Below are 16,571 nucleotides of genomic sequence, written 5' to 3' on the forward strand. Positions count from 1 at the left end.
CCTCCCTGCTTGGGCGGTGTCCAGCCTCCACCACCCTCCCAGCTTCAGGGGACATCCAAAAATTAATCCCAAAGTCTCATTAGAATAATGTATTTCAGTGCTGTGAGCCCCAGACCCCAGCACGTGCTTCAGGTGGGAATGGGTGTGGAGAGGAGGACAAACCTGGCTGTGGGAGGGTGTTTGGCAGAGCTGTATACCACCCATCCACTGGCAATGTCCATCTCCCAGACTTACACTCTTCAGTCTTCATGATACATCCCGATTTTCCAGTGCTGCCTCAAGGCGCAGCTAGATTAACCCAGGTCTTAAAATCTCCCTGTTGGCTGTGAAGCAAAAGTGTGGGACCAAAAGAACTTCTCAGGGCGCTATTGAAAATGAGGGCCAGGTCTTTAGCAGGTGTCAATGGTGCAGCTCTGTTGCCTAAACTAGCAACTACTGGTTGATTGTGCAGTCCTGCACATTGGAACTGTTCTCTACAGTGAATGCACATCAGGAGCTGGTGTATTACCTCTATTTTTAAACTTTACTTCCATTCCTACCTGGTTGTTTATATTTATTACAACCACAGTTTTGGCAGTGTGAGTCATTTGCAATGCAAAAGGCCCCAGTTTTTCCAAGAAATAATGCACTGAGCAGACATACATCTTCACAGACCAGAACTTTTCATCTCTGCTTGCCCTTCCCTGTACTTTTTGTGACACACTGGTGGTCACAACATGCTCTCTCCAGGAAGGAGGATGACAGGCTCTATGTGCCCCATTGCTTGATGATTTGTGGGGGAATTAGTTATAGAGATATGGTGGTTTAGGAGAACAGACACAGAGAATTACCAAAATAGGGGAACTGATACCAGTGAACTAGCAGCTCTGGTGCAATTACTAATAAAGTCATTAAGCACAGATCTAGACAATAAAAAGTTGACTGTTAGTCCAGACATACTCACACAGCCACAGTAGTTGTGATGTCCTGCAAGGAACTACAGAGAGAACTTTCTTTGCAGAAATAACTCAGTAACTTTACAGAGGCTGTAAAATCAAACTGTTGTCTGCCAAAACTCAGATGTGACAATCAAGAACACTGAATAATTATTATGGAATAAAAAATATGCTATTTTTAGTAAGAGTATTTGCTCTGTTGGCGATACTTGTTTATGGCAGGAAAAAAGTATCAAAGGTAAAGGGCTTTATTTATCTATTAGAAAGTGCATAGTCCAGTGTAGCCTCATGATGTAAGTTGCATGTAATCAAGAGGCAGTCATGCTGTCAGAAGACATACATTAAAGTAGGAAAAAGTGTCTTTTACAGCTCTTTCTGTGCATCAGCTCAATACTTTTTTCCTGCTCATTTTGCAGTCCTGCTCCTTACTAGATTCCTATACGTGTTGCTATTCCATGTAAATTTGGTTCATCCACTATATATGACATATATAAGCAGAAATATTTGTTTTAATTAGCTAAAAGTAAAAAAAAACAACTTCAGAAAGCCGAAATCAAATCTTTAGATAGATACATATTCACATATAATCAGGGGAAGCAGATGCTCTTTAACTTCTTTTCAGGTGGTTCCCAAGATGGTTGAGGGCACACACTATGGATGCATTCAGTGGTCTCAGAGGCACTGGTATACAAATCTGAAGTGGGCAGGACTGTTAAATCATATGCTTGTCCATAAATCCAAAGACCTTTTACTTAGTCCCATGGAAATGTTGTGACCTATCCTTTTACACTGCCAGTTTCCTAAAAGATACCAACATCACACAGAAAGAATAACCTGAAATAGTCGTGGTGAGTGATCTCTTACCACGAGGTGAGCTATCCTCTATGAATGCTTGTCTCTTTTCATGGCTACTGGGGGAGCCACATGGTGTGTTCAAACTGGCCACCTAACTTTTGATAGACCAGAATCCCACCTTAGTCCCATCTGACTGCTGTCACAGTTGTACTGCTCTGGAGCAATATAGGAAAAAATTGCCCCAAATGAACCTACCTGCCATTGCTCCAGATGCTCTTCCACATCATGCCTTTTCTCAGCAGCCTGAGTTGGTGTTCATCTGGATTCAAGGTGACCTCCTTCTTCCTTTGAGGAACACTCAGCTAGCTGTGCATTCTTCACTGTCTCTGGGGGCTTTTACTGGGACAGGACTGGTCTCACTGTGGTCAGGTCCAGTCCTTTGCCCTTGCAAACAGCCCTGCTGCACCCCCCTCTCCTGAGGTTTTCCTCCCCTCCAACATGCATTCACTCACATAAACACACAACTTCAACAGTTCCAGCAAAAATTAAACTGAGGAAACATTAAAATTATAATGAGTTCCTTGGTGCCACCAAGATGAATGTATCATAACACAACTTGTATTTCAGCTGAGCAGAATTTCGTTTGGCACAACTACCAGAACATACCCATTTCCTTTTTGTTTTTCAAGTTAGTTATTCCATCAGGAAGCACCATCAGAAGAACAAAAGAACTATGCAATTTCTTATTTTCTGGATTAGATTTATAATAAGAATTAAAACTACCTAAAAATTGCATATGTTTCTCTTTACAGGCAAAACTAAAGACAATAAAAAAGCAGGGCCATAGTAATATTCATTGTTTTATTGATCTTTTTATAATACTGACTAGAACGCCAGATTTAATAATATTGGATGCAGGTATAAAAATAATCCAATCCTTAAAAATTATATTTTGCTACTACAGTACTGTATAATTAGTGGAGGCTGAAAATATGATACAACTTTAAATAATACTGGTTTGGAAAACATCCTCAGAACCTCAGAGACTTGGAAGCAAACATTCAGAGATAGAGGGAAGCAAAAGAAGCAATGTCAAGAACATAAAGCAGGTCTACATTCAGGTTGTAAAGAACCACAAACAAATGCTGAAAATTTACCTTTTGAAAGAGAGGTCACAAAAGGTGAGCTTTACTACTGCAATTGTGAAAGCTGCTCAAATAAATCATTATGATTTTACACACCAAGTTTGACCTTCGGCTAGGAGAAAGTCCTGTAAAATTTAATGGGGTTTAAAGCAAATAACTAAGCTTAACAAAATTTCTTTTTAAAAAGGAAGGTAGTAAGTATTTATTCTGTTGATGCTTTTTTGTATTTTTTTCTTTAAAGTAAACCCATCCTAGCAGATTTTATTGGAGACTTTTTATGTCCAGTGAGTTCTGTAGCCGTATTCAAGAGAAGTGATCAGTGTTTACTGTATTCCACAGGACTTTTCCATACAGGATTTTGCAGACCTGGGGGCTGCCTGTTGCAGTCATTAACCCAAGTAAGACTCCCATCCCTTCTAGCATTTCACTGAAACAGAGACTGAGTGATTTAGCATTTAAATACCACTTTGGAGGAACATCAGGTACCCTCTCTAGGTGTTCCCTCAACAAGGATATTATGCAACACAGACTAGACACAGAAGAGATGTCATCCCACACATGACCTCACAGTACTGAAGTCACACTTCTACAAAATAAGTAAGCATATTCTTCTTTTTTTTATTTTTTTTTATTTTGGTATTTCTTACCCCTTCATGGATTTCTCTCCTGCTTTTCAATTTCCACAGTTCAAGGGAATGAAGAACTAAATTCACACTGAAAAGGTCCCAAACTCTTACAAGCACATAGGACGTACCCCTTCTAGGATCTAGGAGATCATGTTTCATTTCTAAAGGGACAAGTAGGAGTGATCTGCAGAGCAGCTGATACGTGTGACTGCAGGAAGCATCTCCACATCCCTAGATATTACACGATAGGAAACAGGCTGGCTGACCAGTAAAAGAACTACACAAAATTCACATTCATTCTCTTCCCAGGAAGCTGTTTCAGACCTTGAAGCTGTTTTGTTCATTCTCACATAATACAGGTCCTGCTACAGTAACAAGTATGCTTTAAAAAAAAAAAATAGACACAACACAGAAAGGCAGGAACAGTATCACAGAAATAGGCACACAGAGCCATGGGAAAGTATGTGCTACATGCAAATGACCCTGGTGGTGGAGTAATTCAGGCCTGAAAAGAAAACTTCGTTACAGTCCATGGGAGAGTTACCCCAGTCACTGTAATGGATGCTGGATTACATCCTTTGTGTGTAAAGAGGAAAAAACATTAGTCAGTATAGGAAGAGCATTTAACTAAAATGCATCTGTTCTTGTTAATTTAAGGAAGAAAGCTAAAGATTACTATGAGGGAATGAAAAGTCCAGCTGGATTTGGAATGGATATGGCCATTGACCAGCATCAGAGACAAGTCTCGGGAAAGCACTTGGTCTATCTGCAGCAGTGTCCAAACCCGCTCTGTGCTCACTCAGGTCCCAGCAAACAACCTGTACAAGTATCGGCACAAACAATTTCACAGTGACAAATACCTCTCTCTAACTGCAATTTATTGTTATTTTTAAAGCCTTTTACTACCCTTCAGTGGAGAGGCAGATAACTTTGATAAGGCTGTTCACGAGCAGTAACTCCGTACATGACTGTGCCAGTGGGTCTTCTGGGAAATGCCACAAGAGCAATGAGATTCATTGCCGCTATAAAACCTAACGCTTTCAATGTGGGGCACAAGGGCATCAACCTGGCCTTCTTTTTCCACTTGTAACCCAATTCAGTGCTGTGAGGTTCCAACAGTACGAAAAAACTACCCTGATTTTCCCAGTGCAGCTGGAAGGACTGGCCAGGGCAAGCGGCAGGACAAAGGAAGACGGTATGTTCAAGATGCCTTTTGAAAAATCCCTCAAGTCTGCATTTTGCTGATCAGTTCACTGGAACTGCCTCTCCTATGTTGACTGTCAAGGGTATTTTTGTGGGTAAGGGGTTTTGTCAGTGTAATTGGCAGAGCACCATAGCAGCAAACACATGCCTCTCACAACTTTTCCTGTCAAGCAACAGAATTAGCATCTTTTTCCCAACTTTAATTAAAAATACACCCACACAACTGCCCATGGGCCCTTGCTGACTGCTCCCCTCACTTTCCACAGAAGCCAGGAGCAATAGCAGATTTATGAGCAGTGTTGGTGTAGTTTTTCTTCCTTTCCCCACAGCTGGCTGAACCACTTGCATCTTCCATACGAAAGACATACCACTTCCCTCTTATTCTCTTGGATAGTGGAGAGTGATTCCCCTTGTGAAAAACATCCAGTGTGCTCAAAAATTTTAATTTGGGGTAGCTAGAAGTAATCTAAAAGAGAGATGAGAAATAAGCTGCATGTATTTAGACATCCTACAGGGAGTTAGGTAGTGAACAGAGAAGCATCTGATTTTGAAAGTGGGCTTGAGGACACAGAGAGCTTTTTTATACCCAAGAGGAGTAACAAGCCCCACTGCACTGCCAGAAGGTGCTTTGTTTACAGCACACACAGAGAGGATCCTGGTGACAACTGTACACAGAGACAACCTGCACTGAGACAGGCCACATCCCTGCTGTGGCTGGGCGAGTCCATACTGCTGGGGTGAGGCAGTGAACACCTGCAGTAAAATAACCATAAACTGTGGCACAACACAGTGCACTGCACCCACCCCTTCTGTCCTGGCAGAGCTGGGAGCGGGTGGTGCCTAGCTGAAGACAGAAGCACTGCAGCACATGTTGCAGCTGGGCTGGTGGAGAGCCAGGGGCTGAATTCCCCCAGGCTGCCTCTGTCACTTTCACAAAAGCTTCCTGGATCACTGTAGGGGAAAGCACCTGCACTCATCTGGCTGCTGACTCCTCCTGCCTAAACCCTCTCTTGCCTGCTGGGCAGGGCCTCCTAGGATGCCCAGAGAAGGTGTGGCAGGTCAGGAGAGACCCTCTTCCTCCTCCTGCTGTGGACTGTGCATTGGCTCTGTGACTCCTTTCTCACCCAAGCTAAATAGAAGGTTAGGCTGCAATGGATAAACCCTCAAAAGAAATGCCCCAGTGTTTACCTCCTATGGCAGAGAGAAAATTTCAGTGCAATAACACTCTCTGTTTCAGAAAAGTCCAAGTTTTGCAGTCCTCACTCAAAAAACCTTGCTGGATTTATTGAGACTTTCTCCCCAGATATACTTTAAGAAGAATTTGAAGACCATTAAGATATTAAAATTAATTACTTGCAAACTTTTTTGTGCTCTCAATTAGAAATAGTCTTATCTCAATTACACTCAAATCCCTTGCAATTTGCAATGTGCTGGGAGATATAGACCAAAAGTTTTGTTCATGTACTCTTTGTACAGAAGGACTGATCTGCAGTTTTGAGTTGGTATGTCACACTTTGTCCTTTGTACTTGACACATAGAGGTTCATCTCCTAGTTTTTGAACTAACCAAGCAATTAAACATCTTTGCCTGTAAGCATGGGCCTAAATGCTTCCCTATCTGAGGAAATGCTGGCACATGCTTATATCACAGGATTGTCGTAATTTCTGGGACACCTCCTTTATCACAAGGTGCTTTATTAAAAAGGGACAAAGTCCAGTGCTTGTCTGTAGGCTTTGGATTTAGATTTAGCATGAATTGCAACTTCCTCTTTTTTTTTTTTTTTTTTTTTGTAACAAAGACACAACTCTGCTCCATACCATGGCAAAGGCAGACCTTTCTGTCCTGGGCACTCTCAAAAACAGAGGCAACTCACCCACACAGAAACAACCCTGCCAATCTCCTGTCTGAAGGATCCCACAGCACAGAAAATTCCTTAGTTCTCATCAGCCAATGAATCCTGTGCAATTAAGAGATCAGCTGCTAACAAAACGGAGAAGAACCTCATTTGTGGACTGCAAACTCTGATCACTGTGGCAGGGAACAGCTAATTCTTGTGCTTTACCTGTTATAATATTTTGGATACTGTAAGTAGAGCTTTCCTTTTCCTCAGGCAGCTGTGCTTCCCATAAGCATCCATTTCTTTTCCCCTGTGGCTGAGATCAGCTATGTACTACCAGCTGCAAGGCTGATTATGGATCAGGCAGGCATGAAGCTGCATACATTGTCACCAAAAGTTCATGTAAGTGCAAAGAATACTGCCCCAGGCAGTATTAGAAGCAACTCTGAGCAGGAACCAGAAACCTCTAGGCCAACACAGCAATAATTGCCTGTTGCTATCTCCCTTTCCTCTGAGTACCTGTTACTGACCTCTGGGAACACAACAGCCTTTAAAGAGCTGTGAGAGGATCTGGGAACTCACACCATCTGTAGGATGCAAGTACCTGCTCCCTGATGGGGGGGTCCTCATCATCACCCCAGGTTTGCCTCCAGTGAGCAGCCACACAACACATGAGCATCTGAACTGCTGCCCTTACATGGGGTTAGGCACTTCGGGGATGCACCCTGTGATCCTCAGTGCTTCAGCAAGCCGAGCTACCTAATGAACTTACTTGTAGGCACTGTGCCTTTTAAAGCATGGTGGGGAAGAAGGGAATATCAGCTTATGTACACACTGCAGATATGGTGGGTTAGTGACTAAGGAATTGTGCTATTCGTTATCCTCATACAAGCAGCCATCTTGAATTAAAAGCACAGCCACATTCAAGAGGAGAAACTGAATCTGGACCTTGTATCTAAACAAGGTTTGGGTGACTCAGATTAACAGTGCAGTAAAGATAAGCGGTAAATATACTTCATTATATTTCATTATATTTCCTGCATATTTCATTTTATTTCCTGCATGAGTCAGGGCAATCCCAAGCACAAATGTGGGCTGTTGGAGAATAGAAAGTAGCCCTGAGGAGAAGGACTTGGGGTGTTGGTTGACAAGAAGCTCAGCATGACCCAGCAATGTGCTCTCACAGCCCAGAGAGCCAATTGTGTCCTGGGCTGCACCAGAACCAGTGTGGGGAGGGGATTCTCTCCCCCTGCTCTGCCCTCCTGAGTTCCCACCTGCAGTGCTGTGTTCAGCATTCCCATAAGAAGAAACAAGTCCAGAGGAGGCCACAAAGATGAGCAGAGGCCGGAGCACCTCTCCTATGAACACAGTCTGAGAAAGTTGGGGCTGTTCAGCCTGGAGAAGAGTAGGCTCCAGGGAGACCTTAGAGCACTTTCCAGTAATTAAAGAGGCCTATAGGAAAGCTGGAGAGGGACTTTTTACAAGGGCATATAGGGATAAGACAAGGGAAAATTATTTTAAAGCGAAGAAGGTAGATTTAGATTAGTTATAAGGAAGAAATTCTTCATTATGAGAGTGGTGAGGCACTGAAACAGATTGCCCAGAGAAGTTAGCCAATCCTTGCAAGTGTTCAAAGCCAGCTTGGATGGGGCTTCAAGTAACCTGGTCTAGTGGAAAGTGTCCCCACTTATGGCAGAGGGGTTTGAACAAGATGATCTGTAAAATCCCTTCCAACCCAACCCGTTCTAGGGTTCTGTGATTAGTAAATCTCTTTCAACACCCAGTTTAGGTCAGAATACAGTCCATGAGTTTCCATCTGAACTATGGTGAGAAATGCAGTAACTTACATTCTTCAGCTTCTGCTAATATGAACGAACACACCTGGTTGAGGAAACTTGCCTGGTCTGAATCACTCGAAACCAGGATGGAAGAAAGAAAAACACTTCAATATAAGTGATCTTTGCTATGCTAGGATTGCAAGCATCATGTTTTTCACTTCCTTAAATGCAACTGACTGCAGTGAGCCCTCTTTTTGCAATGCACTGAAAGCCTCCACAGCTCCTTCAGAGCTCAAGGTGGACTGTGAAGTTTTGAAAACACAATGTTCCACCTTCAGTGCCCAGAATTCAGGTTCCTCTGCCCAGCCAAGGCTACAGCATTATTGCTCCTTCACAGATTCCTCATAAAGAGCATTCTGAATTCACAGCTCATCTTTTTCTTCCCTGTGATTAATTATTTAATATTGTATTGCTGTTTCCACAGGCATTTAAATCCTTGCAGGGAAACAGAGCCCCAAAGGATCCCATATGGATGCACCATGATGGCATGTAGTGGCATCACTTCTGAACAACACCACTTGACAAAACAACATTCTCTAGATACAGAAGGTTTGCAAAGCAGCACAACAGTGCCTCTTTTCAGTTAAAATTGCAGTGGTGTGACTAACCTTCCCGCACTCCTTGGAGACAATCAGTCCATTAATTCAGCCAATATTGCCAGACACTGGGCTTCAGCAAGGACCCAGACATCTGGAGAACTTTTACCAATAAGAAGGTGAGGGCCAGAAGACAAGCCAGCTTCCCTGTCAGGCAGGGAGCAGACAGCAATGCAGCGATGTAAAAGGGAGTGGGCAAACCTGCCCTACCAAAAGCAGTCACACAGTGAATCTTTGCATGAAGGCTGGCTAGGAAGACAAGCACAGTCAACAGTAAGTGAGATCTGTAAACAAGACACTCCCTAGTGGTATTCAATGCAGAGTGCTGGGCACAGTTCATCTGCCTGTACTGATCCGTGCTTGCCATGTAGCGCGAAGAGTGAAGAACGAATATGGAGTACATGTGTCAGCTTCCCTCTGGGCTTTTTAGTGATGTGCTTCTTGAGCCATTCCCTCCTCTTCCTCCTCCTCTCTGATGCTCAGCAACTGTGACCGTCCCTCAGGGCAGCAATGCTCTGCATGAAGTTCAAAGTCCTTCCTATTAAATGGGAAGAGTAAGATTGATGTGGCCTGAACTACCCAGGAGACAGATTGTACCTGGGGATTAAGGGCCACACAACTGTGTCAATCTTCCACTCCCTCCCCACTCTCTGCTAAAAATAGTCTCTTCTTCTGGTTTCATCACTAATGAAGGATGGATTGTATTGTCCAGGGTAGATGCATGAATGTCGAGATCCAGGCAAACCAGTGTAGGGAGGATAAAGTCCATTTCTTTCCAGTTCAGGATTTCTCAGTCCAGTTGGCTGTATTAGCAAAAAAATTAAATAAAAAGGGTCTTATTCACACACTCAAATCCTCCTTCAGGCACAGCCTTACCACATTTCCTTGCTGTTAGTTCAGTAGCTAGAAGGAACAATGTGATCTCTAATGATCTAATAATCTAGGATGATCTTTGCTGTATTGCCCAAAGGGATTGTTATGATGAAATCTAATTTTGACATCTGGCCAATGAACAGACGTGAAGTTTACCTAACTATCAAGTGCAGACTAGGTACACAGTTAATTTTTAATTTAAAAAAAAACAACCTACTGCTGAGCTCAGGTATTGAAACAACTCTCATGAAAAGGATATCGTCCCATGCCATCCTGTCTTGGAGTGACGTTATGATGTGTATCCCATATCACTGCCTATGCCCAGAATTTTTTTTTCCCGAACCTGGTGGGGGAGGGGTGGTTGTGCCTTCTCTCAGAGGATATATTTCTAAATTTGGCCAAACCGGTACACATCCTTAAAGGAAACAATTCTAGAAAATCAGAGTTAGTCTCCTGCTTTGAGTATTACCTGGGAGCACTTCTCTCCCCATTTCCCATAGGTACCTCCTCTCCCAACACAGGCCCTTGAATTACATGTCAAATACAAGACAATCTGACCTTCCTTTCTCTTCCCTCCTTGTAACTAAGTAAATCTCCTGGGGACACTTGATGGAGGAACATTGATGTCCAAGATCAAGACTGTACAATCCTTTCACCCAGTGAATAACATGAAGCCACTTGGTCTGATCTGTTACAGAGCAGAGCCATTCAAAGCCCTCATCACCTACTGCTTGCTAAAATGTTTCCCTCTCTAGCATAATAAGAGCCTTAAAAAAAAAATAGGAAATGCATTTTCATTTTCAAATATCTCATTCTTAGTTGAAGCATGAAGGAAGATTATTTGCCTCCATGCTGTAGAACCCAGTAAATTTGCTTACTGGAAAACTTAAAATATAAGCCAAGAAAATAGTAATGCTCTCTGTTCTCTGCTCTGGAAAGCAAGGAGTCCAGAATGTGTGATTTGGGTGAAATCCTGCAACCTTCACTCACATGAGTAACCCACACAGACCTTAAGACTATATGTTGCTGAAAATGAGTGACAGATGATACAGCAGCACCACAGCTCTGGATACAGACATTAGCAGATGGTACCAGCCATGACAAAGTCTTGTGCTTCTGTCTTTCTGTGCCCTACACAGCCTATCACCCCTTATTCCCTCAGAGCTGAAGGGATGCTCCTTATGTACCCTAGAGAGGGAAGGAATGGAAGAAAAGAGGGGTCCTCAGTGACCAGCATCTTCCTGTTTTGGGGCTAAGTTCCCCAGCTAAAGGTTTCAACCTTCCACTTCATCAGGGAGGGTAGACAGGAGAAAATTACCTACAGGGAACCCTAGCAGTCTGTCCAGAAACTTTAACTGTCCATCTCTACTCTAGCATTGGACTTTTTGGGCATTTTTTCCAAAACATTCCTAGACATTTCCTAAGCATTCTCTCTAATGACATGTCTGTGATATTCACCACAGCTAATAGCTAGAGCCCATAGGACTCCTGCTGTCTTGCTGTCTAAGGAAGAGATTTGCTTTGCCCTTTTATCTTGCAGGAAAGGGATCTGCTCTTCCATAAAAAAAAGGAATATCTCTTTCCTGTGTGAGGCACAAAGGTTTAGAAGTTAAACTATGGATAGATACCGAATAATACACATCTGTCATCTGCAACAGGTTCTTGGTGCTTCCATTCTCCTGCATCTCGATGGTCTCTCTGCCCCACTCCTGTGTCCGGGGATTCTTCGGGTATTCAGCATAAGGTGACATCTGGAAATCCCCACTCTTGAAAATCAGTTTACTTATGTCATTTTTATTCTTCCTGTTTATAAAACAATGAGGGAAAGTGAAAACTTACAACTTATCCTACTACCTTGTATACACTTCTGACATGATCTCAGGAGAGATCATTACTTGATGTTATGAATCTTAACTGGGAATGAGGATCATTTCAGAAGGACTATAGTCCAATCTTCTGCTTTGAATCCAAGTCAGATATGAAATCAGATCATGCAACTCAGGGCATTATCTGGTGGGATTTGAAATCTCCATAGACAGAGATAGCAACCTCCCTGAGCAACCTATTCCAGTGCCTTACCATTCTCTTGGTGAAAGAATTTTTCCCTACATTCAGTTTGAATCCCTCCTGTTCCAGCTTGTTCCAGCTATGCCCCTTGTCTCTTAAAAACATGCATGTTCATCTAAGCCAGTGAAAAACTCATGGAAATTAAGGGGGGGGAAGTATAGGAGCCCCCATGCTATTAATTATAGCACTTGCAGGCACTATGTTAGTTCCTAAGAAGGAAGACCTGCAAGGAGCTGGCCTGAGTGACACAAAATGTCCTTCCAGGACTATAATGTTGTATGAGTAGACTTTGGTGACACTTCCAGTTCAAAGCAGAGTATCCTCCAGGAAGTCACATAAGCTGCCAAAGGCCAGGACTCATGAGAAGATCAGTCCATCCCTGTGGAGATCTGCAGTGTGGGGCCTGGAGTCATACTGGCCACCTCATTTCCTGGCTGGGGTTTGCTGGCATCCCTCTGGCTCAAAATACTGGGTAACAGGGGCATGCCACTGTGCCCACCAAGCCACTGCTATGTCTATATTACTGACAAATCCAGTTGCCAGCTTTATCAGAGAGCTTTGAAATCCTAGATTTGCGGACTGGAATGGTGGGGAGAGGGTGTTACTGCAAGACATCCCTTTTCAGATTACATAAATCACAAAACAACTTCCTAGGCAAGCACATCTTGTCCAAAGCCACCTACTGGTATGGGAACTAGGGATGTGTGTGTGTGAGAGAGAGGGAGAGAGACACAGAGTGAGAGCACATGCAGGACTTGTCCAAAAAGGTAATTGAAAACCACAAAATCACCAAGTTGGCAGAGACCTCTAAGATCATCAAGTCCAACCCAAAAAATAGCGTTATATACACTCAAACACCCCTTGAGCAATGCCAAGTAACCTCTCCTGTTGCCTAAACTTCTCCTTTCTAATTAGCTTGCACTTTTGGAGTCTGCTTCCTGGCTTCCGAGCCTTACAGCTCTGCATGGGAAGGACTCACTCTGCCTCTCCATCCTTAGAGGACATGATTCCCAGATGTATCTTTAAAAGACACCCAATTCAGTTGTTAAGCCTGGCTGCTGGGGGAAAAAAATATATATGCCAGAAATGAAAGCAAAATGTGATACTTCAGTATCTCTGATTAACCCACTTGCTTAGCTTATGTTTTCACCTATGTTTTGGTCCTTGGCTATTGTATGTTTTAGTCCTTCAGAGTTCATATGTGAAGCTCTGAGTGTAATCCACTGGGAGGATACCCTGGATGAGCCGGGCCTGGCAGCGGTACCTACCGGCAGCAGGTGACAATCAGTGCTATGCCCATGATCAGCAGCAGTCCCCCTCCTGCAGCTGCAATCACCACCGTGATGAGCTGGTACGCTACAGACGGGAGAGACAGAGACTCAGAAACCCCAGTGTAACATATCCACAGTCCCCATGCAAAGGGATTAACTGTTTAGTTCCCACCTTCCCCCCCTCTGTAAGCAATATTGCCTTAAATTTTCAAGTGAAATAGAAACAAGTTCTTGTTTCCCTAGGGAATAGATTCCCTTCGCTGATAGATCAGAATGATTCAAACGGTATTTCATGGATTCACCTTCAAATATCTTGCTTCGAGAGTGCCCACTATATGTGCTATCCTGACAGACTATATAGGGAAAGAAGATGATCTTTCCTTCGTTTAGTTACGGAAATTTTGTCAAATTACGTCAATTTTGTCAAAGAAGGTCCCAAAATGACTTGCAACATAAAATGAATAAACAATAAACACCGACAAAAGTAACGTGTACCTACTGCATTTTAGAGACAATCACTTGCAATTGCATGTTTCAAATGTCCCATTTCTGACACTGTGGAAAATAAAAGAAATGAAATTTGGTACTCACGGTTTCCACAGTTGAATCCACCCAAGCCAAAGGGGCAGCTGGGAACAGAGAACAACAGGGAGTTTCAGCGGCTCAGTTGTGCCGACAGGTCACCAGAGCAAGGATGGTGGGGTAGGAGGAGGGCAGAACAGTCACCATACCTCACACAGGTCTCGTTTTCCAGCTTATATCCATCTTCACAGGCTGAAAACAGAGAGAAGGGCCGTGAGCACCGCGTAGTGGAGCGGGGAGGGATTTCCCACCGGCGCTTCCCACGGCAGCCTCACCTACACCGCCCCAGGGGCCCGACCGCACCGCGGCTGCACAGCAGGAACGCGATGCGCTTTGATGGGATGCTGGATGTCCTCTGGTTTAGGCAAAACATCTCCCACTTAAATTCACCTCCCGCTGGCTTTAAGGGAGCCGTTTCAGGGCTTCCAGGCAGAGCCAGCCCAGAGCCTGGCACAGGGAGGGCAGCTGGCAATGGAATTCCCAGCAGAGCTTCTTCTTGCCCAGATGAAAACTCACTGCACGTTTGTAGTGCTTCACACAAAATAGCAATGTAAAAAATCTGCAAAGGCCTCCAGTTTTCATTTTGAAAGCCCATTGGAACTATGCTACTTTAGCATTGGTGGATGTTATTAATTACTTTTAAATGTTAGTATTGCAACAAGATGTTATGCAAACACATACGTAACCCAAAGTGGTATGCTAATGGGTTGGGGTTTTTTTGTGTCACCTTCTTTTCTGATCTTTCAAATTTGCAGCTAAATAATATTTTACTATACAATAGAAATTGAATTTATGAGGTCTAAATAATCCAGAAAACTGCTATGTGCAAAATATTGGTGAAAAACTGAAACCATTACTTCAAAATAAAAATAATTTCCATGCTTACGGACAGCTATCCTAAATTATCTGAGGAAATTATACTACCCTTCTGATGAACAGCAAAGGGGATGATACGCTGGACACACACAAGGTTCAAATTACTGATAAGATCACTGCTTTTCACAGCAATAGCCCCACCAGAGCTCTTGCAGATCTGCTGCCTTTCACAGAGGCAGCAAAGGTGGTCACTCAAAGGCCTGGGCAGGAGTGATACAGACAGAGTCACCTTGGGCAGAGGGACAAGCCAGGGCCAGCACAGGCAGCAGCCCTTGGGGGTCTGCAAGACATCGTCCAAGAGCCTGGGAAACCCCTGTAGCACATTACACAGGGAATTGTTAAATGAAAACAAAAATGCTCATGGATTTTTTCCCTCCTCAAACACTGTGTGCTGTCACTGAATTTCCCTGAATTTAATTCCAGTTTCAAATCAAATAGTTGGACTGGAACTACATTCTAGAGAAACACCCAAGACTGATATTAGTATTTTCAGTGACAGACAATAAACCACAGCCCTGGGTCAGATGCTCACAAAGTTAATTTTCCTCAGCCATTAAAAACACTCACCTTCCTTCTGGTCTGAATTGCCCCAGTGTCAAATTCCAGACTTTGAATGTTTGCTTATTAGATTGGAAAAGGTTATGTGATCAGGTTTCTCCTCACCACCCCCAAATCATTCCTTTATCTTTAATAAAGCCAAGGCCACTGAGATCTTTGAGTCTCCCTAATTATTGCAGCTTTTTTTCTGAACGCTCACAGGTTCTCTTTGACCCTTTTGAGTTCTGGCTCCCAGAAATAGATGTTGCAAGCCCAGGTATAATAAAATTTCCCATCTTCTGCCTGCCTCACATCCTCAGGATGTGTGGACACAGAAAAGTGCTGCACTCACATCACTTCTGTGCCTGTAGACACAGACTTGCTGTAGCAACTTGCACCAACAATGATGGTGGGGCTGATGTCCACGATACCTGGTCTTGCACACCTTTCTCTGCCCTATATAACCCCACTACTCCTTCACCACCTCCCTCACTCCAGAGCTGGGGATCAGGAGGGTAAAGCTCATTACACAGCCCCCCTGCTGCACCTCACTGTGATGCTTTTTGTGCTGGATATATTTTTCTCCCCCTAAGATGATGTTTTTGAAGTAAAGAAAGAGACCAGAGGTAACTGTGAAAGAGTTAAGAGCCTCAGTCAACCAACAGCCAGGGCAAGGATAGTAAATCCCAAAGGATCCTTGCCTGGCTCATTCATCTCACTGAGGCATTAGCAAAAGGAGATTGGATGGGTTGCTCCTTTCACTTGCTAACAAAAGCAGACTGAAAACATTATGGAGTGAATGTTCTGCCAGAGTGAACCACAGGATCAGGCAGTAACAAAAAGTGCAGTGGAACAGAGGCATCACCTCACAGCTCACTGGGGTTGCCTTCTCTAATGAGCACAGCAGCCCCGTGTATCCCAGCCCCAGTCCCAGCCCCAGTCCACTGCCTGCACGTTGGGAAGGCCTGCAGAAGCAGGCAGGTGGGTGCTGGAGCCCACCCTAAGCCCAGCCCTAGCCCAATAATGTGTGTGGGCACATACACCTTGAGCAGTTTCAAAGCTGGAGCTGTGCCATGGGCAGGAGCAGCCCTGGGACCTCGCTGGCACACAGCTCTCAGGTCAAGAGGATATAGGAGCAGTAAAGAGGAAAAGCAAGATCCTGAATATGCTTTTCTCTGTCTCACTTAAAAACTTGGTGCTTATGTATTTTCCTCTCCTCACCGTGTCTTTTCCTGCCACTTTGCTTTCTCCTTTGGCATCTTTCCTGTTCCTTTGAACACATTCCCAGGAGAGCTCTCACTGTCACACTCACTTGGCAAGATTTCAAACACAAGCAGGGAACAGAGGAAAGGCATAAGTGTCAGGGGCCAAGCAAAGCTATCAAGTTGTG

At 43.8% G+C, this 16,571-nt stretch overlaps 1 protein-coding gene across 2 annotated transcripts in view; it reads right to left on the reverse strand.

Annotated features, from left to right (window-relative positions):
- Positions 1–3,047: 3,047 nt before the first annotated feature.
- LOC309575229 (uncharacterized protein) overlaps positions 3,048–16,571 on the reverse strand; it is a gene marked incomplete at its 5' end in the record, with an annotated part of 52,073 nt that continues 38,549 nt past the window's right edge. For both annotated transcript variants that reach the window (XM_082285547.1, XM_082285546.1), the window contains 5 exons: positions 3,048–9,778; positions 11,477–11,651; positions 13,184–13,271; positions 13,778–13,815; positions 13,918–13,960. In XM_082285547.1, the coding sequence (XP_082141673.1) occupies positions 9,629–9,778; positions 11,477–11,651; positions 13,184–13,271; positions 13,778–13,815; positions 13,918–13,960 (494 nt within the window). In that variant the 3' untranslated portion in view covers positions 3,048–9,628. The remainder of the gene's footprint in view (positions 9,779–11,476; positions 11,652–13,183; positions 13,272–13,777; positions 13,816–13,917; positions 13,961–16,571) is intronic.

Source organism: Coloeus monedula (assembly GCF_965178545.1).
Source record: "Coloeus monedula genome assembly, chromosome: 7".
Classification (NCBI taxonomy): Eukaryota; Metazoa; Chordata; class Aves; order Passeriformes; family Corvidae; genus Coloeus; species Coloeus monedula.